This window comes from Hyperolius riggenbachi, chromosome 6 (genome assembly GCF_040937935.1).
Source record: "Hyperolius riggenbachi isolate aHypRig1 chromosome 6, aHypRig1.pri, whole genome shotgun sequence".
Lineage (NCBI taxonomy): Eukaryota > Metazoa > Chordata > Amphibia > Anura > Hyperoliidae > Hyperolius > Hyperolius riggenbachi.
The window spans coordinates 217,797,089-217,824,224 of record NC_090651.1 but is presented as its reverse complement, the minus strand read 5'-3'; the positions used below and the strand labels follow the sequence as shown (position 1 = coordinate 217,824,224).

Genomic DNA, 27,136 nt, shown 5'->3' with positions numbered 1-27,136 from the left:
CACGCAGTGGAAACTCTTCCATTGCTGTGCATGTTTCAGCACACCTGCGGTGCGATGCGGCTATGTAGCCGCATCGCACCGCACCTAGTGGAAATGGGCCCTTTTCCACTAGTAGCGATTGCGATGCTGAATCGCAAACCGCTAGTGATTTTCAAATCGCTACGGTTTGCTTTTTAACATAGGAATCGCGGTAGGTCATTTTCACTACCGCAATTCGTTTTTTGCTTGATCGCGCCGCTGAGCGATTATTGCCGCGATGTTGAAAATCGCGATCGCAAACGCCGGGGAAATTTTTTAAATTTGCTGAATCGCAATCGCTAGCATTCAGCGTGTATGCTAGCGATTGCTAGTGGAAAAGGGCCCTAACAGTTTATGCTGTAGCCTGACAAAATCACTCAACAGGCAGCAAATAATGAGGAGTCCCTGGCCCTCTGTACAGCAGACTGCTCAGACCTGCTTCTTTTCACCAAGCAGAAAGAAGTGCAGAGTCCTGTGTCTCCTATCCCCAGGGGAATGTGCTTCTGCTAGCTCCAGCCTCCCTCCACTCAGCACAGAACTCTCCGTCCTGGACATCCATCCTCCTCCCCACACAGTCAGCACATCCTGAAGGAGCTCAGCAACTAGCATCCAGAGCTCAGCAGATGGTGTGACAGCGAGAACAGAACTCCTGTGTGGTCTGCAATTTTAAATTAAGCGCTGGCACTGCTGCTACTCTTTCCTCACTGGCTGTTCCCTCTGCAGAGGGGGCAGAACCTCTTCCACCACAGAGAGGAGCAGCGTCTCTGATCAGCTGATACTCACAGCTTGTGCAGTCTGAAGCTGCTCAGCTGTCGTTACTCTAATGGTTAAATAAAAAAATACACACACAAGGAGCTTCAAGTGACGTAGCCAAACGTCACTACCCAGAAGGCAATGCAGAGAAGGGTTCATTAATATTCAGCCGCGGATCTAGTCCTGTGGTGGGCAGAGCTTGAACATTAAAGTTACAAAAACCAAAGTAAATTGATTGTAATTTTAAGAAATGCCTGTTTTTTCCCCTATGAAGTGGCTATGAACTATACATAGGTGGTGAATGGTTTTACACCTTACAGTACCTCTTTAACTAACTGCCAGCTAAGGGTTGTTGGGCAATACAGATCTGATCTATTCAACTTGCCAGTTTTTGCTGTTCCATATTAATGGAAATAATGGGGGCTAAGATCTGCGTGGGAACAAAATTAACATGCCCTTTCTAAGGTTCATAAAATCATAAACACTAAAGGACACTGGAAACTTTAAGCTTGTAGATATTGGGGGAAAAACTAAGCAGAACCACGCGTTTCCAGCCGCGTTTTGGAAACGCGTGCAGGTGGCCGACACGCAGGACATCAGACATTGCATAGAGTGCAATGTCTGATGTTCACACTGCATGCATTCCGGACCTGTGCGGTCCGGGAACGCATGCTGCACGCAGATTTTACAAAAACGCGCGGCTGTCCCATTCACTTTTCAGTGATGGGATCAGCCACACAACGCATACGAACGCGGATGGCGTGCGTTCGTACGCGTTGCGGTCCGCATGCGTGGCCGTCCGCATTTTGCAGTCTGAATGGGCCCTAACACAGGAAGCCAGAGCAAGAACGCTTTGAAATATGCATGGGTCTTCTGCAATACTTTTCTGTGAGAAATACTTGATTTTCTGGAAAATTTTCTGGGGTGCCAACAATTTTGGCCATGACTGTAGCTGTATTCCTGCTGCTGTTACTGGAAGAGAGTGGAGGTCCCAGATACATGCTGCCCATAATTATTCATACCTCTGGCAAATGTTGACTTAAAGTTACTTTTATTCAACCAGCAAGTAATTGTAATGATAGGAAATGAAATAGGTGTATCCCAAAAGATAACACTATGTACATTGAGACATTATTGTAGACAAAAAAAATCTCAGCTTTAATTTATATTTAAGCAAAAAGTGTCCAGTCCAAAATTATTCATAAGAAAAAATGGAATCATGATAATATCTATATTTGCAGCACCAAAAAAGAAGGTGCAAGCCCTGGTAAATACTACAATAGACAAAAAAGCACACAAGCAACCAACCAGTATACTGCTGCACACTATCAGTAAAAGAAGAAAATATTAACTGCAAATAGTATAATAAGTATAAAAATAGAAATCTTTATTAAATAGCATATAATTGTGCTAGTTCAGCACCTATCAGTGATGGCTATAGTCGGCCAAAGGACCACCTAATAACCCCCACCCCTTCACACATAAAACCATATGCTTATATCTGACCATGCTTGAAACTCCTAAGAAACTCCTAAGAAAAAAATGATTCACACCCTTATCAATAATCAACAGAAAAAGCCTTCATTGGCTATTGCAGCAACCAAAAACTTCCTATAATTGAAGACCAGCTTTTGGCATGTCTCCACAGGTATTTTTGCCCATTCATCTTTAGCAATGAGATACAAAATCTTTCAGGTTGGTCTTCTTGCCATCACCCTGATTTTTAGCTCCCTCCAATTCTCAATTGGATTCAAGTCAGGACTCTGGCTGGGCCACTCCAAAACATTAAAGTTGCTGTCTGTTAACCATTTCTTTACCACTTTTGCTGTGCGTTTTGGGTCATAGTCATAATGAAATGTCCACTGGTGCCCAATGCCAAGTTTCTCTGAAGACTGCCTGATGTTGTCATTGAGAATCCTCATGTATTGCTCCTTCTTCCTGGTGCTGTTTAGTTAGTTGGTGCAAATTCATGCAAATTTGTATGCAAATGTAAGCCGCTTGAAAATGAACCAATCAAATTTTACCTCAGCAGGATTTGATTGGTTCATTTTCGAGCTGCATCTATTTGCATAGAAATGTGCATAAATTTGCATTAACTCAAAGTTATTTGCATCTACTTGACCACCACTAGTGCAGTTTACTGTGATTAGGTTCCCTGGTCCATTGGCTGAAAAACACCCCCAAATCATTAGGTTCCCACCACCATGCGTGACAGTGGGGATGATGTTCTTTGGGTTGAAGGCTTCTCCTTTTTTTAAGCCAAATGAAGGAAACATCATTGTGACCAAACAATTCAATTTTTGCTTCATCTGACCATAACACAGAAGCACAGACGTCTTCTTCTTTGTCCAGATGAGCATTTGCAAAGGCCAAGCAAACTTTTGTGTGCCTTATCGGGAGAAGTGGCGTCCTCCTTGGTCTGCATCCATGAAACCCAGCAGTGTGCAGTGTCCATTGGATTGTCTGCCTTGAGACATTGCCACTAGCAGAGCCCAGATTCACCAGGATGGCCTTGGTGGTGATCCTTGGATTCTTTTTCACCTCTCTCACTATCCTCCTGGCCAGCACTGGTGTCACTTTTGGCTTCCAACCACGTCCACTGACATTTTCTACAGTGCGGAACATCTTTGTATTTTATAATAACACTTTGCACTATAGCCACTGGAACTTGAAACCATTGTTGACTTGTGAGCAGCCACAATGAGCAGCCACTGGAACTTGAAACCATTGTTGACTTGTGAGCAGCCACAATGAGCAGCCGCAGGTCCTCGCAGAGCTCATTTGTCTAATGCTGGGTACACACTATGAGATTTTCTGGTCGATTTACTGTCAGATCGATTATTTCCAACATGTTCGATTTGCTTTTCGATCGTTTTCCGAGCATTTTCCGATTGATTTCCGTGCACTTTAATAGGAATCGATCGGAAAATGCTCGGAAAACGATTGAAAAGCAAATCGAACATGTTGGAAATAATCGATCTGACAGTAAATCGACCAGAAAATCTCATAGTGTGTACCCAGCATTAGCCATGACAGTCCACAAACCACTGCAGAGAGTTGCTTTTTTTCCCCTGTTGAGTTGATTAAAACAGCTGTTCCTAATTTATCAGTGTAATTAGGATGCCTTAGAACAGCTTGGACTATTTGGAATGGTATAGAACTTTTAATTTTCCCACACATTGTGACAGTTTGTGAAGGGTATGAATAATTTTGGACTGGACACTTTTTGCTCAAATGTAAATAAAAGCTGAGAAATGTTTTTTTTTTCCTACACAAGAATGTCTCTTGTACATCGTGTTACAATTTGGGAGACACCTATGTCATTTCCCATCAAAAAATTACTTGCTGGTTGAATAAAAGTAACTTTAAGTCAAAATATGCCAGGGGTTTGAATAATTAAAGCGGTATAAAACCCTGACATAATATTCGATAAAAACACGTTTTCCTACTTTTTATATGTCATACGGTTATATTTGCATTTGTGCACAAGTATTATTATTCATTTAGAAATTACAAGTTCCCAAAAGTACAGTTTAATTGCTTTAAGAGCGGACTTTGCATTTTATTAATAACTGGTTTTATTCATTATGTATTGAAGGCAGAAATGCTTCGAGTCTCTGTCTGTGTCCAGCAGCTTCTCCACAGTAAGGCCTGGAACCCACTGAAAACCGCAAACGTAAAACGCTACCGCTAGAGTTTTGTCTGAGCGCTTTGCAAGCGGATTCATGCGCGTTTGCGGTCGCGTTTTGCAACATTGTATTTTTTTGCTCAGCGGTTGTGTAGCGTTTTGCGTTTTTATCCTGATTGGTCCTGTGAATTATTTTTAATTTTGTTACAGTGTGCTGAACCGTAAAACGCTAGCAAAACCGTTCAGTTTAGGTTTTCCTGAGCGTTTCTGCTAGCGTTTCAATACTTTACATTGAAGCGCTAACGCTCCCAAAATGCTGCATGTCCTGCGTTTGCGTTTCTGGGAAACGCAAACGCTCCTGTGGAAGTTGCCCCATCCATTAACATCAGCTGAGCGTTTTGGCAAAACGCTAGCGTATCGCAGCGCTGCCAAAATGCTCAAAAAAACGCTCTTGTGAGTTCCAGCCCTCAGAGAATGTGTCACATTCCTCACTTGATACAATTAGGTAAACACAAGATAACATCATCTCCACTTTTGGATGCATCCAGATTTCTCTGCACTGAACTTGAAGTCCTGTGTGTAACCCTTTGAATGCTGTTCTAGTAAAAAAAAAAATGCTGGTTGTATATACATTTTTTAGAGTAAAGAAATGCTGGGTTTCATTCCGCTTTAAAGGTAGCAGTGTATAAGATTATTGCTGCTGTAAGTCATATAAAAATGGAAGAGCTATTAGCCTACAAAAATGGAAGAACATAAGTTTTGTGAGGGCTGGACGCCATAGGCTCAGTTTTTGAGAGTAATGGCTCAAAGTAGGCCTAATTCTATACATGAATGGAGGATTTGGGTCTAATGAGGGGTTTTGAAGGATAGAGGGGGGAGGGCAGATTCACTCCCATCTCCCGCGCACACACCTTCATATACAGGATCTTCTCAAAAAATTAGCATATTGTGATAAAGTTCATTATTTTCTGTAATGTACTGATAAACATTAGACTTTCATATATTTTAGATTCAAATACACACAACTGAAGTAGTTCAAGCCTTTTATTGTTTTAATATTGATGATTTTGGCATACAGCTCATGAAAATCCAAATTTCCTATCTCAAAAAATTAGCATATTTCATCCGACCAATAAAAGAAAAGTTTTTTAAAAACAAAAAATGTCAACCTTCAAATAATTATGTTCAGTTATGCACTCAATACTTGGTCGGGAATCCTTTTGCAGAAATGACTGCTTCAATGCGGCGTGGCATGGAGGCAATCAGCCTGTGGCACTGCTAAGGTGTTATGGAGGCCCAGGATGCTTCGATAGCGGCCTTAAGCTCATCCAGAGTGTTGGGTCTTGCGTCTCTCAACTTTCTCTTCACAATATCCCACAGATACTCTATGGGGTTCAGGTCAGGAGAGTTGGCAGGCCAATTGAGCACAGTAATACCATGGTTAGTAAACCATTTACCAGTGGTTTTGGCACTGTGAGCAGGTGCCAGGTCGTGCTGAAAAATGAAATCTTCATCTCCAAAAAGCTTTTCAGCAGATGGAAGCATGAAGTGCTCCAAAATCTCCTGATAGCTAGCCACATTGACCCTGCCCTTGATAAAACACAGTGAACCAACACCAGCAGCTGACATGGCACCCCAGACCATCACTGACTGTGGGTACTTGACACTGGACTTCAGGCATTTTGGCATTTCCCTCTCCCCAGTCTTCCTCCAGACTCTGGCACCTTGATTTCCGAATGACATGTAAAAGTTGCTTTCATCCGAAAAAAAAAGTACTTTGGACCACTGAGCAACAGTCCAGTGCTGCTTCTCTGTAGCCCAGGTCAGGCGCTTCTGCCGCTGTTTCTGGTTCAAAAGTGGGTTCATGCTTCCATCTGCTAAAAAGCTTTATGGAGATGAAAATTTCATTTTTCAGCACAACCTGGCACCTGCTCACAGTGCCAAAACCACTGGTAAATGGTTTACTGACCATGGTATTACTGTGCTCAATTGGCCTGCCAACTCTCCTGACCTGAACCCCATAGAGAATCTGTGGGATATTGTGAAGAGAAAGTTGAGAGACGCAAGACCCAACACTCTGGATGAGTTTAAGTTCGCTATTGAAGCACCCTGGCCCTCCATAACACCTGAGCAGTGCCACAGGCTGATTGCCTCCATGCCACGCCGCATTGAAGCAGTCATTTCTGCAAAAGGATTACCGACCAAGTATTGAGTGCGTAACTGAACATAATTATTTGAAGCTTGACTTTTTTTTTTGTTTTAAAAACACTTTTCTTTTATTGGTCGGATGAAATATGCTAATTTTTTGAGATAGGAAATTTGGGTTTTCATGAGCTGTATGCCAAAATCATCAATATAAAAACAATAAAAGGCTTGAACTACTTCAGTTGTGTGTATTTGAATCTAAAATATATGAAAGTCTAATGTTTATCAGTACATTACAGAAAATAATGAACTTTATCACAATATGCTTATTTTTTGAGAAGATCCTGTACCTGTGTAGTAGATGGTATGGATATTCATTGTTGTAGACTACAAGAGATAATAAATCTGCATTATTGATCATTAAGATTTTATGTTAGAATTCAGTGCTTTACACAAATAGTCATTAGTATATGCAGGGCTGTGGAGTCGGAGTTGGAGTCGGAGTAGGGGCAATTTTGGACACCCGGAGTTGGAGTCGTTGATTTCATAAACTGAGGAGTCGGATGATTTTTGTACAAAATCCACAGCCCTGTTAAGTATTAGACGAAGGAGTCGGAGTCGAGGAGTAGGAGCCAGAGCCATTTTGGGTACCCGGAGTCGGAGTTGGAATCTGAGTCGTAGTTTCATAAACTGAGGAGTCCGAGTTGGAGTCGGAAGATTTTTGTACCGACTCCACAGCCCTGGGTATATGTGAATGTGGGCTTTTATTTCTGATGCTTATTGTTCTATGAGTTTTTGGAGCGTTCAGTTGCCTATCTGTGGATCTACAGGGAAATTATTGTATGTATGTTCTGTTAAAAATATATTAAAATGTATACCATAATTATTCAAATAAATAGTCTCCTTTTCAGAAATGATTTTAACATTAATTGTTATCATAGAAATCAGAGACAGCTTCTGAGGAAGCAGCAGTCTCCACACAGTGATAATGGACCAGGACACACCCCTTTACCACTAGCACTGGAGGCTGACCTCTCTATTTGAATTGGTTGAGTATCGCTCTTAATATTACCAACACATCCACAGGTGAGGCCTCTTTAACAATGCAAATCACAATGCCATTCTGATTTTCAGTGGATGATAGCAACACAAGAATAAACACCCAGAGAAAACGTAGCATGCAGAAAGATCCCTTATCCAGTGTTTCTTGTGCATCATTTTACAGGCCCTTCTTTTAAAAGGTGCACGTTAGTGCATAGGTAGATATTCTTGCACACTGTGAAGCAGTGTCTGTAATGGTTAAGGGCTCTGCCAAGGCATAGGAGACCTGGGCTCAAATCTTGGTTCTTTCTATTCAGTAAGCCAGCACAGAAATTCTTGGACGAGACTCCCTAACACTGCTACTGCCTACAAAGTGCGCTCTAGTGGCTTCCTCGAAAGCGCTTTGAGTCTGACAGGAGAAAAGTGCTTTACAAATACTGGATTTATCATTATTATTTATGTGTACTGTAATGATCTGCTCTGCTGTCTGCACAGGCAGACAGCTTTTTTTACCATTTTTTAGGTCTGAATGCTGCGGGTCTCTAGAAAAGAGACCTGTCTTCACTCTGCAAGTTTCAGAGTGGCTTTTCTGGTGAGGAATTTGCATCCACTTGTCATGCAAATTGTTTAGCTGCTTCCTTTGATGACTTGCAGTATAAATGTCATTTCCTCCCAGAATTCCCTGCTGGTCATGATGGTTTGTTCCTGTTAACTTGCCTGGAGTCTCAGCCCGCTGCTCATTGTTGGTTATTATTGCTAGCTTAGAGTAGTTTACCTTTGGGAGTGCTCCTTGCATTCCTAGTTAGTGCAGTCAGGATTGTGTATATTATACTGCTTATTCTGTCGCGTCTTGTTCTTGCGATTGCGCTGTCGCCAGCGGTTGCAAATCGTTCTGTCTTTCCGTTGCGATTGTTCTGTCGCCGGCGGCGGCTGACAGAAAACCGCTCTGTCTGTTTGGATCGCACTCGCTCTTGCGGAAGAGCAGTGGACCCTTTCAGTTCTGTTCTCGTGTACGGATCGCACTCTCTCTTGCGGAAGAGCAGTGGATCCAATCTTACTTGTTTCAGTTATTTGTTTGTTTGTGTTTCTGGGTTCATTTGATATTTAGGGTTGGCGTGTTTCGTCTGTTGCGTTTCTCGTGCGGAGACCGCGTTTAGATAGCGCGTTTGTTATTTTCTTTGGCGTTTTGATCATTATTGTTTACTGTGTCTTTCTTACTACATTCTATCTCTGTGCTTATTTAGTCTTGTGTCGCTGTTAGCAATCACCATTTCTTGCGATTGCTTTCCCACTTGGTCTTCACTGTTGTGCGTTCACCGTCGCCGGGTGGCGACTAGATTGGTGGACATACATACATTCTGTCTCTGTGCTCACTCTCTTTCACTAGGGGCTATCTTGCCCTGTATTGCTTCTCCTCGTACAATTCCTGTCTGGCGTCTGTGGCAGTGCAGAGGCTTTATTCCTCTGCACTCCACAGCTCCATCTGCCGGTGGGAATTCTCCCTCTACAGGTGCATTGCACCACAGCTGGGTTCTGTTATTCAGGCGTTTGTGAAGGATTTCCGCAGTGTCGGCGCATATCTTGTGCGCTGACCACGGAGATAATTCCACAATCGTTACATGTACCTTATGTCACCGGTATTTGTGTATTTGTATAATTACCATATAGTTTGTACTGAGGTTTTGCAGTCACTTTCTATAGGACATCAGCCCTGCAGTTGGTTATTTATATTGCAACCAGTGAAGCATTTAAATTTCATTGAAGCTGAATTCTAAGCATATCAGGCAACATGTGTACCCTGTGTTTACAACAGTCTTAAGGTGGCCATACACTTATAGATTTGCAGCAGATTCGACCATCAGATAGATTTCTGTCAGATGCCTGTCAAGTAGAATCTGAGACAGGAATCTATCTGATGTGTGCCACAGACTAAGAACAGATTTCCAATAGATTTCAGAATGAAATCTATTGGAAATCTATCTAAATGCATGATTGAACCATTAGATCCAATGCAACTCTATGGGCCATGGATCTGCTACCAGCAGCAGATTGACCTAGATCTTCCATCCTGTCAGATAGATCAAATCCATCGAAATCGGCCACAAATCGATAGATTTGAAATAATCGATTTCAGATTGATCAATCGATGGCTGAAATCGACCAGTGTATGGGCCCCTTTATCCTGTATTTTATAATGGAATGATCTCTATATCTGTGAATCTACAAGGTCCTTTGGTGGTGTGATTTAATTGGCTGCATATGCAGGTTACGTTTATCATGATTCTCAGAGAATGAGTAGCTCATCAAGGGGTGTATTGTAAATTGTGAATTCTGATAGTCTCTGTCTGCTATGCCCAGTTAAGCAAAGTGTTTATATCTCTCAAAAGAAATCTATTTAGAAAACAGACAGTACCTGGAGACCTTAAGCTTGTGACTAGGACTGCCAGAACATGTTGTCCATTCAGTATCTTGCTTAGGAATGCAATTCCTCTGGGACTTGTAGCTCACTGCCTGTGCTGAAGTGAACATGGATTGTGAAGACTTGTAAGCTTGCAACTCGGGATTTTGGGCCTTGTATTTCATTTACTGTGCGTCTGTAATTTGCAGGTTATTTGTTGTTGGAATCAGTGGTGACTAGTGTGTTGCGTAACCATTTTCTGGCCAGTTTTGTGTGTATTGTGTGCCCTATAAACAGAGTCTGCCAGGTTCAGGTACGTCTGCTGATATGTGCTTTCGCTCTTGGTCCTAACACCCCAGAATCCTCACATATATCTTATGCTTTTTTGCAAGGGAACTGCTCTTTGCACAAAAAAGAATCCTTTATATTTTGGTTACATACAGGTCCAAGATGCACCAACAAGCAACCATATTGTAGGATTTACCAAAAGTTTTTCAAGGAATTCTGCTGTGAAAGACTGAGCCCAAATTATTAAGGTTTGCTGAGCTGGAGAATATCAAATAAAATAAGTGATCCTGTAAACCTGACTAATTTATATTAAAATAGTCTTGCTGTGGACATGTGCAAATAAGTGCAAATGCACAGCGCTCTGTTATTATGGTCCACAAGGGGTTGCACATTTTTTCAACCTAATAGCAAGCAATTTGTAATAAACCCATTCAAGATTTACAGGATCAAATGAGGTAAAAAGAAGTTTGTACATATCGACATTGAAAGAACGAAAACTTAATTGAATACAATTAAGGTTGTAGCCTGGATAGGTGCTTGAGATCCATATACACAGTAAGAGTCACAATAATGCTGTATTTATGCAGTATTTATGCATGGCTGGTAGTGTACTGGTTAAAGACACACAGTAAACAAGGGTTTGAAACCTGGCAGGAGCCAGATACTGACTCAGTAAGGAGTTCTAGGGCAAGACTACATAATGCTCTAGGGTGGCTTACTGAGCATGCCCCTAGTGGCTGAAGTTCTCAACCCCTTTGAGTCTGACAGGAGAAAAGCACGTAATAAATATTATTATTTAAACGTACCACCTTGCTACAGTATATCAATTGATCATGACAATGGGGCAATCTAGCATCCACTATATAAAGAGATACGTAAAATCCATGCAATAATTAGGTCCAAAGCCAGGAGCATCGCCTAAAGTAATTAATTCGACTGTCAATTAAAGCCTCAGTTAGATAAGACTCCCAATTGAAGGTAAGCAAAATGCAGAAAAGGGATCAATAGTTCCTTGAAAGCTAGGGCAAAAGTTTGTATAAAAAACATCTTATTTGGGGACTAATCAGTTTAATGAACTTCACTGTTGTAGCACAGAAATGATTACAGTTCACAATAAAGGCTGTAGTAAGTGTGGTTAACCAATAAACTAGAATGTATAGCTAGCCTTTAACCTAAATTAATGTCCAGCGCTGCGTAATATGTTGGCGCTTTATAAATACAACAAATAAATAAATAAATAGCCTTTCTGGATAGCTTTGTACTGCATTGAGCAGTGTTTAATATCTAACAAGTCTGGAAGAGACTGATTGTTAGCCTGATCTACCACTAACTGAACAATGTATAGTGCAATAGGAACCTTTGACAGTTAAAATACAAATACATAGACAATGAATACAAAATAAAATAGTATCCAACATTGCTGATACATGCATAGGTAAAAAACATTACATTAGACAGAAAACAATAGAGGAGGTTCCTGCCTTTATGAGCTTACTGTTTAGAAGAGACAGGTGGAGACAGTAGGTAAGGTAGTACAACTTCAGCAGAGTAGCCAGCAATTCCTTTGATAGCTGGTTTGGGGGAGGATGGTGTGGATAGTCTGGATATTGTTAAAGGACCACTACCGCAAAACATTGTATTTTGAAGCACCCCCACAGTAGTTACATCATTCATACAAAAGCTTCACTGTGTAATTGTTATAATTTTTAGCATGATCCTTTAAACATCCACATGTCACCGTCTCCTGCGTCCGTCAGCACCTGCATCTACGTTGACGGACTTTTGTAACTATAAATTCACAATAGGGGAAGCCTTGTCAGGTAAATGAATAACAGATGGTTTGCCCTACTCTCCATAACTGCCAAACTCATGCGCTGTATCCTATACTCCGGCGCTGCTGCATAGAAAGGACCCCCGTACTTTCTGCCCTGCAGGCATTGGATGAGGCAGGTGTCAGCGCAGACACACGGGATGAGCCGCTCTCCCCCTACGTCATTGCAACAAAGCTGAGTCGGGGCGATTGAATAGACAGGAGAGCGGCTCCATCGGCTCACTGGGCAGCCGCGTCATCAGAGGCAGAGCAGCAGGACTGAACCGTAGTTATGGGAAGTCCGGCTCTTTTTAATGAATCGATTCTGAACAGTAGTGATGGGAAGTCCGGCTCTTTTTAATGAATCAATTCTGAACAGTGGTGATGGGAAGTTCGGCTCTTTTCAATGAATCGATGAATCGATACAGCGCGTGAGTTCGGCAATTATGGAGAGTAGGGCAAACCATCTGTTATTCATTTACCTGACAAGGCTTCCCCTATTGTGAATTTAAAGTTACAAAAGTCCGTCAGCGTAGATGCAGGGGCTGACGGACACAGGAGACAGTAACATGTGGATGTTTAAAGGATCATGCAAAAAAATTATAACAATTACACAGTGAAGCTTTTGTATGAATGATGTAACTACTGTGGGGGTGCTTCAAAATACAATGTTTCGCGGTAGTGGTCCTTTAATGACACATTATGATGTGTTTTAAGGATACATAAGGCTTTGACACTCAGAGCAACACAACTTGGGGCTGAAGAATACCAGACAAAGTTTAAAAGCAAGGAAATATATTAAGGTGGCCACACACCATACCATTTTTTTGTTTATTTCTTTTCAATTCAAGAATTGCAATCAGTTTTTCTGATTAAGTGTAACATTAAAAAAAAATCGGACCACATGTGTTCATTTTCCAATATCAAAAAACATTTTGAAAACTAAAAAAAAATAACTGCTAGGGTCTATACATTAATATATTGACAATCTACTCTAACCCATTCCATTTTCATAAAAATTGATCAGAAAAATTCACCACTACTGATCGACTTATATCAGAGAAAAAACATGGGAAGACCAATCAGATTTCTTGCTCGAATGGAAAAAAAAAAAAGCTTTACATTTTTATGGAAAAGCCTTAAAGAGAACCCGAGGTGGGTTTGAAGAATATTATCTGCATACAGAGGCTGGATCTGCCTATACAGCCCAGCCTCTGTTGCTATCCCAAACCCCCCTAAGGTCCCCCTGCACTCTGCAATCCTTCATAAATAACAGCCACGCTGCTGACAAACAGCTTGTCAGAGCTGGCTGTGTTTATCTCTATAGTGTCAGTCTGCTGCTCTCCCCGCCTCCTGCAGAACTCCGGTCCCCGCCTGCATCCCTTCCCTCCCTGCTGATTGGAGGGAAGGGACGGGGGAAGGGACCGGAGCTATGCAGGAGGCGGGGGAGCAGCTGAGACTGACACTACAGATGTAAACACAGCCTCACAACACGGCTGTGATTTATGAGGGATTGCAGAGTGCAGGGGGACCCTAGTGGGGTTTGGGATAGCAACAGAGGCTGGGCTGTATAGGCAGATCCAGCCTCTGTATGCAGATAACATTGTTTAAACACACCTCGGGTTCTCTTTAACATTGGATCATTTTAGTGTATCCTGTGTGGCCACCATTAGATACACGAGTGTGACAAGGTGATCATTGTGGAGAATAGAGTTCCATGTGCAGAGCAAACATTTTAAGTTTGGATAATATGAGGAAATCAGGAACAAAATATAGGTTTTTAAAGTTGGCTGGCAGCCAATGTAGAGGAAAAAGAGGGCTAGCATCAGAGAGAAGAAGTGAGAGAAGGAGAATTAGCCAATTAGTGGAGTTCAGAATGATCTGGAAAGGAGACAGTCTTATAGTAGGTTGGCCACAGAGGAGGATGTCAAGATGTGATTACTGAGTAAATGTTAGGCTTAGGCCGCGTTCATATTACAAACGTGGACGGGCACGCACGCGGAACGCAACGCGTACGAACGCACGCCATCCGCGTTTGTATTCGTTGCGTGGCTGATCCCATCACTGAAAAGTGAATGGGACAGCCACGCGTTTTGGCAAAAGATGTGTGCAGCATGCGCTCCCGGACCGCACAGGTCTGGAACGCATGCAGTGTGAACATCAGACAGTGCACTTTATGCACTGTCTGATGTCGTGCGGGTCAGCCACCTGCACGCGTTTCCAAAACGTGGCTGGAAACGCATGCAGTGTGAACGGGGCCTAAAATGATAGTTCAAAATCATAAAGGACAACAGAAAAGGCAAAAAACAAACAAAACAAACAAATACTTCACCACCCTGGTGTGCAATGACAGTATAGAAGCAACAGACAAACAAAAAGGAAAATACTGTGAAGAATAATATCCATTACTAAATCTGTTTCTCGCATATTGAACTATAACTTTACTGTACCTAAAAGGAAGTATAAAAAGCACAACAATGGTGCCAAATATTAATATTCCATATATACATTATACATAGTACTCTCTCTCTATCTATATATGCTCATACACAATTCACTTTGATGATACTGACTAATTTTCTATATTATAATATTTGATTGGCCATCATTTAGGGGTGCAGATAGGAGGCACTGAATGTGATTATATAGTATCCATTCCACTTGGATTATGTATATATCACATAATGATTAGGAGATTTCATCTAGCAGCACTAATGTACTTTTTAAATTCTGGATACAATAAACTCATGAGTTAATATTTGAGATACGGTGTAAACATATATTGCACCCAGACACTGTGCTTGGTGGGTTAAGGTTATTGGAATTTTGTTTCCATGTATAGTAACAAAAGGCAGTGGAAAAGAATGGGATGTGAAAGACTGAGTGGGATGAAATGGGGAAAGGAGTGGGAAAAGACTGGGATGGTGAAAGACGGATGAAGAGAAGGAGTCAAGAACTGAACCTTGGGGTAAGGCAACAATTAGCAAAAAATTGAGCAAAGTAAGCGACTGTAAAAGCGTGCCCTGACAAGTAGGATGATAAAGATACTGCTATATCTTTGATTCTTAGAGATCATAGATTGAAAAAAGGCCTAATGAGTAGTGAAAAGTGGCTTTTGGGAAAAGCAGTGATGAAGCAGGACTTGACCAGGCATTTGGGCTGAATTGCTGGGGACCAGAGGGATGAGCGGACCTAAGGGGGCTTTAGAAAGCCACAGGTAAGAATGGTACCAGACACGTTTCTCGTCTCAGGTACACTTTAAGTGATCAAAGAAAGAGTTGGTTAAGAGACAGACATGTTGTTGGGGGAAGAGGTGATTAGAGAGCGAGCTATCCTTCACTGCTTATTTACAGTTTCCCATTTACTGCCTGGTATACATCATGCAATTTTCCATCAGATAGACACGTCAAATAGATAATTCCCGACAGTTCTGATCTGATTTCCGATCATTTTTCTGATCGATTTTGTATAAAAATGATTGAAAAATTGATCAGAAAAACTACCGGAAATCAGATCGGACCTTTCGGACATCATCTATTTGACCCATCTATCTGATGGGAAAATGCATGATGTGTAGCAAGCATTAGATGCTGTCCAGGCCACAGAAAATTAGCAAGTTATACCCTTTCCAACTATTTTGACCAGACAATTCATAAAATCAGAAGCAACCTAATCACATACTTCTGTTGCCATACAATCTCTCCCATCAATAGTCCAGCATGTAAGCATAGGGTTGTTGAGATGAGGAAGGACAGTGGACATGTGGATGGGCAGCTGCATTTGTACAATCTTAAATCAGGGTCGAAGAAAAGTATTGGCTAAAGGGAGTCAGGGTTTATCTGATGCAAAGTTTTGACTGTTGTGTGAAGTGAACTTTTAAATGCTTGTTTCCAATGATTTAATGAAAATATACAATTGAATTCAGCTTTTATATAGATGGTCATATCTTAGGAGCACAGTAATGGTCCATGATAACTCGTGAAAGACCAGTGACTCGGCATGAGGCCTCCTTGCCACAATGTTAAAATAAATACATATTTCTTTGTATGGAAGAGTATAAAGCAACAACTGCATTTTTTATGCTGTTACAGTGTTACTTTGTATTGGTGGTAAAATGAGCTAATCATAATAGAAAATGCAGGGTAAAGCAGCACAAGTAAGGGTGTGACAGCAATATATGATATATCAGCTTGGCATGTACCACAACAAACACCACAGTGAGGGATCCCCAACTACAGAATAGAGATTATAAACCATACATAATCTTATTATATGTGATCACCTGATTATCACACATGAAGGCATTTTTATATGTGTGTGATATAATATATACATCCCACATGTATATACAAAACACACATACATCATATAGACATATAGCTGGCTCTCTATATGTCCTAGCAGGAATGCACAGGTGGCATTCCTGGCATAAAATGGCAGACACATAAAGACAGTGGAAAAAGAAGCTGCAAAGCATGCTGGGATGACTCACAGAGCGCCATACCAAACTGAGAATGTCTGCTCAAATCCTCCGTCATAGCCGGCCTCCCAGGTCACATTGGCTGTGTTCATGGACACCGCCACTCGCACATTGGAGGGGGCGTGGGGGCTGGTACCTGGACATGGAAAAAAACACCAGTTACCCTTAAATTAAATTAAATTTTAGTTACCCTTAAATTCCATACTGCAATGTAGAAATGGCAGAAAGAAGCATGGCAACCTGCACCTACCTCAATGGCCCATAGAATAACCATCTGTAGAAACTGGAAAGGTGCTGCTGTGGATTCTGTGCTGTGTACAATGAGGACAGGCTGCACCTAATCCCATGACCTCTGGCTAACCTGAGCCTGATGAGACTGCATTTCTAAATCCCCCTGTGTACGTACTGCTAGAAAGGTATGAAGCGCCATTCTCCATAGCTGCTATCTGTAAGTGTAATCTGTCATAAATATAGCCGTTTAATGAGAATAGTATACAGTAGCACACTTACCAATAACAGTGAGGTGGGCACTGGCAGTGATACTTGTTACAACATTACTAGCAACACATTCCCATTCTCCATGATCTTCCTTACTGAGTGACCGGAACTGCAGGGAGCCACTAGGCAGCACACTGTGCTTACTGGATGAGGGTCTTCCCACCTGTGAATCATACAGAAAACATAGTAACTTTACAACACAGATACACAGCTGAGGAAAAAAAAAGTATATCCCAAACTGTGCTGCACTTTAAAGATGACACTGCAACCTAAGAGACATATCACACTACAACTTTAACACAAGCCAAACCACAACTTCAAAACAAAATCTAAAAAGCAGCTCCAGGATATAGACTTTATTTAAGATGCACACTACACTGCAACCCAAGATACATATTATACACTATACTAAAACGCAACTCAGACTGTACTGAAAATTCAAGATGCAGACTACACTGCAACTCCAAGACATAGAAAGACTCAGTTTACAACTCTGAGACATAGATTATATTGCAACTCGAGACACAAGTTATACCTCAACCCAGAGCCTTGGATTACAATGCAACTGCTAAACTGGAAATCCAAGCCACAGATTACACCACAAACCCAAGACCGAACACTACAACACTCAGATGTACTTCACTGCAACCAGAGACAGAAAATATTTCACAACCTCCAAGACAGAGTCTATACCACAAACCTGAGATAATAAATACTTTACAATGTCAAAGCACAAAATATTCTGCAACTCTTAAAAAAAGACTATACTATAAACTTGACATAACAAATATTCTACAATACCAAGGCACAAAATATCTCAATGCCAAGGCACAAAATACATGAAGTCAGTGAATATTCCACAATTTCTAATACATACACTGTTCTGCAATGCCTTTATATACAGAATATTCTAAAACCCTAAGACACAGAACAGTTTGCAAACCTAAGATGTAGACTATTCCATTACCTCAAGATGCAAAATATTCTGAAAATACAAAACATGCTGTGTCTCGCAGCACTGAATATTCTGTAACACAAACTACACAGCAACCAAGAGGTACAGAATATTTAGAACAATTAAAGAATACTAAGTTGCAAGTGTTTTTTTTTCCATAGAGAGGCGGTACCTGTAGAAATGTTAGGTTTTATGAATTTGTTCAGAAGAGCCAGACTTAGTACATGGTTAGGTGTGGTAAAAGGCTTTTTCAGCACCTGGGGTTTAACCTGCCTGGCGTTCTATTAAGTTCGCCAGGCTGGCGACCGGACGTTTTTTTTTTTTAACTAACTTTTTATTCGGTTTTTACATCCGATTGCGATTCAGATTTTTAATCTTTACTGCATGCTGCGTTTTCTGATCCGTTTTTCTGTTGAATGTTTTCAGGGAAAATTGGAGTTGAAAATCGGAATCGGAATCAGAATCGGAAAACGGATTTGCAGTGTGCAGGGAGCCTTACATTGATTGGTCCATTTTCAAGCTGCATATATTTGCATAAAAATGTACACAAATCTGCATGACCTCAGAAATATTTGCACCTTATTGATGATTCCTATTTGACAAGATCACTTCATTCCATATTACCATGTGGAAGCAAGTTGCCTGCTTCCCAATTCTCACATGATGTGAGGAAATGACCCTGGGGAGCACAAGTTACAACAAAGATGTATGGCATTTGATTCATGATGTAGCACTAAGAAATACATGGTTATTGATAGTGTACTGGGAAATAAGAGTCAGAGTGTATTACTTGGAGCATACGTTTGTATGCCTAAGCACACACAATTGCTGGTTCAATTTTAGCTTTTCATAAACTGGACTGAAGGGGCAGCCATACAGATTTCACTCATACAGTGGGATTTGAGCGGTTATCTTTTGCCTTAGGATTACCCCATACTTTTACCTATAATTTTTTCTCTAACTCTCCATGCATAGTTTATATGTTACAGATGATGTCATTATCTTATTACTCCTGGGATACATAACTTAAGATTTTTGCTTAGACAGAGTCACCTGGTAAACACTCTAGGGATGCTTTCAACTAATTAAAAATTCTGTTTCTTAGGAAATAATATCTTCCTGTATGTTATGACATGTACATGCAAACTTGGAACTTACCGGTATGTGTAGGTCTGCTTTAAATAATCATATCAGTAGGAGCATCTGTCCACATGATGAAAGACTTTTTACATGTAAAGTTCATATCAAGTAAATCTCACGGTATTTTTTTTTTATAGCAAGAGCTTTTATCAAATATAACCACTTCTCCTATCAATTACTCCCATATAAAAAATTAATCTTGCAGAGGGTACTACGTAACTTCACACAAGTAACACCAGCAGTGGCCATTAGGGCTGATCGGAACAGCTGAATTCCGATTTCGTCGAAATTTCGTGTACCGCATGCGAAAACCGAGTTTCATGTTCCGAATTTTCGTGTTCCGAGTGCATTTCTATTGAGTTAAATAGTGTTAACTTCTGCGGTTAATTGTAAAGCCCCTGTACATGCTATCATTACCAAATTTGCCATGTTTATTAAGCAGATGAGTAGGAACATGGTAAAAAAAAATTTGTGAAAAGAGCTTATAGTTTTTGAGCAAATCGATTTCAAAGTTTCATAAGAAAAATGTTTTTTAGGCCTCTTGCACACTGCACGCGATTCAGATTCAGATTCCGCTTTTTAATCTGTTTTTACTTCCGATTCAGATTCAGATTTGCAGTTTGCTCCTTGCACACTGCAAATCTGAATCTGAATCGGAGGTAAAAACTGATTAAAAAGCGGAATCTGAATCTGAATCGCGTGCAGTGTGCAAGAGGCCTTAAACTGTGTAAAATGACACTGCTGCAGAACAGGTTACTGCATTCCGAGTTCTGTATACATATTGTATACATTTCATGAAAACAGACAGCGTGGGGTCCCCCCTTCCAAGCCTCCTCAACCCCTTGTCCCCCATGCAGGCTGGGATAGCCAGAATGCGGAGTCCCGGCCACGTGGGGCTTCGCACCCTGAGCTATACCAGCCCGCATGGTCCATGGTATGGGGGGGCTCTGGAGGAGAGGGGCGGCCAACCTCCCTATCTCCTCCAGAGCCCTTGTCCAATCTATGGACAAGGGGCTCTTCCCCACCTCCGGTGCCCCAGGAGGAGGTGGGGGCCGCCGACGTCCTGGGGGGGTTCATGGTGCCATCCGGGGTTCCCCTTTAACAAGTGGACCCCGGAAGCCGCCCCCTCCCCAGGAGAAATGAGTATAGGGGTACACGGTACCCCTTACCCATTTCAGCAGAGTTAAAAAAAAGAAATAAAAACACGACAACGAAAAAAGTCCTTTATTGTTCTAAATTAACCAGGGATACTTACCTTGCGATAATCTCACGCCAGTAACCTCAGGAGTGGTCCCACGCCAGTATCCTCTTATGACATCCCACCTCCCTCCCACACTGACGAACTTCCACCACTGAATGGTCACAGTCAGCCTCTGCATCTGTATAGCAGAGGCTGAGAACACGAAAATTTTGCCCAGACCAGACCAGCAGCGGCACACAGAGCTCTTCTCTCGGTAAGTGATTCCCGCTCGCTGCCAAGTTTACAAGTTTAGGTAGGCAGGTATATAGGTGTCCCCAGTATAGATATACCCAGGTCTATAGGTGTCCCCAGTTTAGGTAGGCAGGTCACCAGTTAGTGGGGGCCCCCATGCTGGAAGAGGGGGCAGTGGGCACAGAGTGGCGGGGAGGAGTGGAAGCCTTCCCCCCTCACTCACCTAGGGTCCCCCTTCCGTGCTCCCCCTCCAAAATTGCAGCCAGCAGCGGCAGCGAGCGGGAATCACTTACCGAGAGAAGAGCTCTGTGTGCCGCTGCTGGTCTGGTCTCCTGCATTGCATTGTCCAATTACGCTCTCACAGGAAGTACTGCGAGAGCGTGATTGGACAGTGTCAGTGCAGAATACCAGACCAGCGGCACACAGAGCTATCGCTCTCGGTAAGCCGTTCCGCTGGCTGGCTGGAATTCTGGAGGTGGGGGGTGGGGGGGGGATGAGTGCGCAAGGGGGGGCCCTAGGTGAGGCTTCCCCCTCTCCCGCCGCTCTGTGCCCACTTTCCCACCTTCCTGCGCTGTGCCCCCCTCTATCCTCTTAGGAGGTCCCGCGCACCTGCCGAACTCCTGGGGATGAATGGCTGTAGACAGCCTCTGCAATCTGTATTGCATAAGCTAGAAAAACGAAAATTGTTTGCTAAAACAAGAATTTTCGGCAAACAGTGTCATAAACAAAATGGCTGCTGGGGAATCCCCGTTCCCCGGAGGCCACCTCAGAGTGTCAGAATACGTGTTTTTTCACATGAATGGGTGGGTCCAGGGGATTAGGGAACCTCCTGCTCTGGTCACCTGGACCCACCATCTATGTGAAAAATCACTGGTTTTGCCACTCTAGTGTGGCCTCCAGCGATCGGGGATTTCCCAGTGGCCATTTTGATTGCATCACTGTTTGCCGAAATTTCTTGTTTTAAAGGCAAAATTTTCGTGTTCTCAGCCTCTGCTATACAGATGCAGAGGCTGACTGTGACCATTCAGTGGTGGGAATTCGTCAGTGTGGGAGGGAGGTGGGATGTCATAAGAGGATACTGGCGTGGGACCACTCCTGAGGTTACTGGCATGAGATTATCGCAAGGTAAGTATCCCTGGTTAATTTAGAACAATAAAGGACTTTTTTCGTTGTCGTGTTTTTATTTCTTTTTTTTAACTCTGCTGAAATGGGTAAGGGGTACCGTGTTCCCCTATACTTATTTCTCCTGGGGAGAGGGCGGCTTCCGGGGACCGCTTGTTAAAGGGGAACCCCGGATGGCACCATGAACCCCCCAGGACGTCGGCGGCCCCCACCTCCTCCTGGGGCACCGGAGGTGGGGAAGAGCCCCTTGTCCATGGATTGGACAAGGGCTCTGGAGGAGAGGGGGAGGTTGGCCGCCCCTCTCCTCCAGAGCCCCCCCATACCATGGACCATGCGGGCTGGTATAGCTCAGGGTGCGAACCTCTTTTACACAGTTTAAAAAACATTTTTCCTATGAAACTTTAAAATCGATTTTTTCAAAAACTATAAGGTCTTTTCACAATTTTTTTTTTACCATGTTCCTACTCATCTGCCTAACATACATGCCAAATTTGGTGATGATAGCATGTAAGGGGGCTTTACAATTAACCATGGAATTTAGCACTATTGACTTCAATGTAAACGCAAATTCGGTACTCGGAATTGCCGAATTTTCGGGTTTCGAGAGCTTACTCGGAACTGCCAAATTCCGATGGCAAACTCGAAATTCGGAATCCGAGAGCTCAGCCCTGGTGGCCATGTGCAAAACACATAACATACTGGGTCATGGGCGTGGACCACCCACCTAACAGCTATTTTGCTGTGGCTTCCTCAGAGGTGCTTGATCCCTCCAGTCACAGGCTGGCTCAGCGTCACATTGTACAAAATTAGTTTACGGAGATTAAGATAGAGACTTGGTTGGATTCCCAAACAAATTTTGGTTCCCATTCATGTAGGCCTTGTTCTTCTTGGTGGATGATTAGTAAAGGACAGGTTTTCCCGTTAAGAGGCATGCAATGGAGACCTTATACTGTACTGGTTAAGGGCTATGCTTCTGACACAGGAGACCAGAGTTCAAATCTTGGCTCTTCCTGTTCAGTAAGCCAGCACCTATTCAGTAAGGAGACCATTAGTAGCGAACACTGCTACTGCCTACTGTAAGTGCCCAAGTGGCTGCACCTCTGGTGCTTTAAGTCCGCCAGGAGAAAAGTGTGATATATAAATGTTCTGTGTCCAACAGTACTATCGTACAATGGAAAAACAAGTCTGCCAGTCCACCACCAGAAGCATCAGGTTTTACTTCATAGAGAGGTAAGGTTAATCTCAGCTACCAATGGGGCCTTATGGGTTTAACAAGCAGAATGATCTAGCATGCTTCCTTTTAAGAAAAAAAAAATTGTGTTTTACAAGTAAGTTATAGTGGTAGTTTCTCTACAGTTTTTGACTGGTTTTGGGTCTCTTCCATTTATACATCCTAGTGTGTGCTATTTCACCCCATCTCTTTTTACGAGACAGGGAAAGCGAAAAGGTACTGGCATGGCTTTGCTTGGCAATGTAATAATTATCAAGGCGGATGAGATACCCAAACTCTTTCTGTCCCTAAATGGAGTGACGGGAGAGTCAGGATGTTTACCAATTGTTGCTTAGCAACAGTACTTGTGTAAAACATGGTGTACTGGTGTTTCCAGACAAAGATTAGCTGGGTAGCATAGAGTTGGGTGAAAGTGAATGAAAGGTGATGCACTTTAGAAGAATGCTGAGATGGTGGTTTAAGATGGGGAGCATCTGTATCTAGACTAGAGGGACCAGGAGCCTCTGAGGAAGCCATGGTGAAACAACTGTTAAGACATGGTGGCCTATGCCTATGCTCAGTATGTGTTGTGTTTTGCATATATCTCCAATGTTTGAGTCACGTTCTTGAAGTTACCCTCTACACAAGCACTTATTTGCAGGATGGGAAATGGTAGAAGAATAAATGGAAGAATTTGATATGAGCTATTGCTATTTTTGAGAAACACCATTAGATTTTCTTAATACAAACTGCGTAAAAACTTGTCAAGTGGCAGTTTTCTTTTTTTTTTTTAAACTTTTTATTTGAAACAGCAAGGGGAATACATAAACCACAAGATTCAGTAACAATATCAAGGCGACGATAGTATTACAATCTGAACATATATTTTGAGGACACAAAAATAAGGATTACAACTAGAGATATCAGACATTTATCATTGATCGCCAAAATTGAATTACACCTATGATATAAACCAAACATAAACAGGTCCCTCAGCATAGTGAGGGCTTCATAACCCACCTATAGAATCCTTTCTTGCTGACATGATCTAATTTTAACTCTCTAGTAAAGCCTGGCTCAAAATCTATGTCTTGTGGCCTAATACCTAGGTTGTATTGATAAACCCTAACCAAAGATAAAATTAAACTTAAACTTAAAATTAAAATAAAATAATAAAAATCCTGTCTCTCTTCCCCCATCCCTCTTCCTTGGAAAGATATGCTCCCTAATGCATGAGATATGTTAGTCGTTATGTTCCTCCCACTAATTATATCTCCAATCGGCCTAGGTATCCCCCAATCTTACCCTTTAAATACCATGAAGTATCTTCAAAAGTTTTCATTAATGTAACAATTTGATTTCTCGTGAATGAGTGCTCAATATAGGGTTGCCAGGTCTTCAAAAATCGTGGGACTGTTTTTGGCTTTATCATTTCCATTGACAGTCTCTCGAGGTGGAGAATATGAGTAATAATTAATTTTAAATCCCCTACTGAGGGTACACTGGGCTCTAACCATTTCTTCATGACAGCCTTTTTGGCTGCCAAAAGAAGAAGGTGTTCCCATCTTGTGACCGGTTGAATCTCTTCATTTAGAGATCTGTCAATGGTATGAAAAAGACACAGAAGTGGGTCTATTGTCTTAGTCTTTTGGGACATCTCCTGGGAAAAGGCCAGTGTGTCCTTCCAAAATCCCTGAATTGCAGTGCAAAACCATAGCATATGATTTAAGTTAAGTTAAGGTGAGAGATTACCACATTTAGGACACACCGTTAACGGGTCTAGGCCAGCATGGTGATACGGACCCTTTATGGGGATATAGGCTCTAAATTCTGTTTTAAGATACATTTCCCTCCATTCTTCACCCACTATGGCTGTTCTAATTGCTAACCAGCCTTCCTTAAGAAAGTCTAGCATTTTATATTTAGGAATTTCAAATAATTCAGCCCATTTATGAATTTGTTGAAAAAAGTTTTTTTTCTTTGGATGCGTTTCTCTAAATTGGGTATATATCCATGACAGGAATTGTTTATATTTTAAATTGCCTATCAAATTGCTGAAGCCTGCGTGTGATCTGACAGCCCCTGTGCCTCCGGACATTTGCATAATATAGCCTCTCAGTTGGCCATAATAAAAACCATGATTTGAAAGGATTTCATTAGTCGACAGGGCCCCTTCCCAGGAGAGAATCTTACCCTCTTGATCCAAAAAAATCTCCCACTGAATGTATTCCCATGTTTGCCCAAAGTTCATAGGCCGCATGCATGTCCCCAGACGGGAAACCGGGGTTCCCTTTTAAAGGAGTTAATGGGGAAAGATAAGCAGAGAGATTGAAACATTTTCTAGTCTCCCTCCATGCTATAAGTGTGTCTCTTATCAAAATATTATTCTTGATCTGCTTAGGTAACTTGCTCAGAGGAGTATGAAGAATCCCTAAAAAAGAATATGGGGTCACTATCTCTTTTTCTTGTTTTATAGGCGTATAAAAAGAGGTGTCTCCTACCCATTCCCTAATATGTCTAAGTAGCGCCGAAAGGTTATAAGAACAAATGTCTGGGAAGTTAAGTCCTAATTGGGGAATAGTTGTTTTTAATTTCGTTATGGCTATTCTAGGTTTCCCCGACCTCTATAGAAACTTTATAAAAGCCGATTCCAGTCGAGCAACATCTTTGTACTTTAAAAGTATGGGGATCGTCTGAAGAGGATATAGAAGCCTAGCTACGCTTAACATCTTAATCAATTGTATTCTTCCTGATAAGGATAAAATAAGTTTTTCCCATCCCTGGAGTTCTTTTAGAATTTGTTGGATTAGGGGAGTGTAGTTTAAATTGTATAGCTGGTCTGTCTGTCTAGGGAGCTTAATTCCCAGATATGTGATAAAAGGCTGATTATAGCGAATGCCTAGTCTTAATATCTGAGGGTGTTACTTTTTAGCTTCTTCGCTGGAAAAGAATAGGAGATTGTAAGATTCTTAGAGGGTCTTGCAAGGTATGGCCCTTATTATAGCCAAAGTGAACCTGTGTTTCAGTCAAAGATTATGTGCAGAGTTCTCTTGCTATACAGATTCTAGAAGGCCAGGCAGAGAGTGGAATAGAAGAGGGAACATTACAGGGAATAGTAAAAGGTCAGAACGCAGCATTATCTATGGGATGTGCAGACTAGCTGTCTGAGCCTGGGATGCCCAGGGCCATACAATGCCAAACAATGCCTGGTGTTTCTAAACACCAGTTTCTGAGTATTTAGGGTACAGGGCATCGGCTTCGCGCTTGCGCACTAGACGGATGTCAATCACAGAGTTCTGGATGTCAATCACAGAGTTCTATAGGCCAATAGCAAGCGTTTAATAGGGGTGACATCTGGAACTCGCCCATATCCCACCTTCGGGGCGTGTGGTTAGTTAACACTTGTGGGTCTGGAGGTTTTTCCATTTATAAGGTATATCCGTCCAGGTCTGGAGCTAGCGCACTCATATTAATCAGCTTTGCTCAATATCTGTATTATTACCTACTGATGTTTGCTTTGCTTCGTATGTTTTTCAATATAAGTTTGTAACCAAGATTATACCGAGTATCCCGGTTGGATACAATAAAGACTCTCTTAACTGCTCTGGCGATCAATTCTGTGAAAGTCTGCTATCGGCTGTATACTTTCCGAAGGTGATAAGGACCAGCACTAAGGCTGTCAGGTAGTCACACACAGGGACTAAATATTTGATTATTACAGTGGTTTCGGCACCAACTGTAATAAATCACCTTTAGCTCCGGCACCAGCAACTCATCAGAGCTGCAACTCACAGCGACAGCATACAGGAGATAGAGCGGAGACAGCCTTCTTCACCTTTCAAAGGGGTTTATTAAGCATCTTGTGTTACAGTTTGATTTCTTCAAAGTATAAATAGTCTTTCCTATGTCCTATGTACATCACATATATTTACATCATACATACAGGAAGCTAGTATTCTAACTAGGAAGCATAGAGAGCCGGATAGCTGGAAAGTAGAGTGCAGACCCTTTTCCCTCCGTGCTCCCTCTTTATATGAACCAGAAAGAGTTAAATGTGACCTCATCTGAGCCATCTATGATTAGTTCAGATCCCTTGTGATGTCAGGACACACACCTACTCGATTAATATTCAATAAGATATTATGCCCTAGTTGCAAGAAGGTTATGTTTTATAAATATGGCCCATGTTGATTGTTCCCGTAGTCCATTTGTCTGGGG

At 41.9% G+C, this 27,136-nt stretch overlaps 1 protein-coding gene across 5 annotated transcripts in view; it reads right to left on the bottom strand.

Moving 5' to 3' along the window:
* The window catches only part of IGSF9B (immunoglobulin superfamily member 9B), a 176,710-nt gene that overhangs the window by 60,770 nt on the left and 88,804 nt on the right, over positions 1–27,136 (bottom strand). For 4 of the 5 annotated variants that reach the window (XM_068240421.1, XM_068240424.1, XM_068240423.1 and 1 more), the window contains 2 exons: positions 17,072–17,222; positions 16,574–16,697 (listed from right to left, as the gene is read on the bottom strand). In XM_068240421.1, the coding sequence (XP_068096522.1) occupies positions 16,574–16,697; positions 17,072–17,222 (275 nt within the window). The remainder of the gene's footprint in view (positions 1–16,573; positions 16,698–17,071; positions 17,223–27,136) is intronic. The other variant, XM_068240422.1, reaches the window with a different exon arrangement.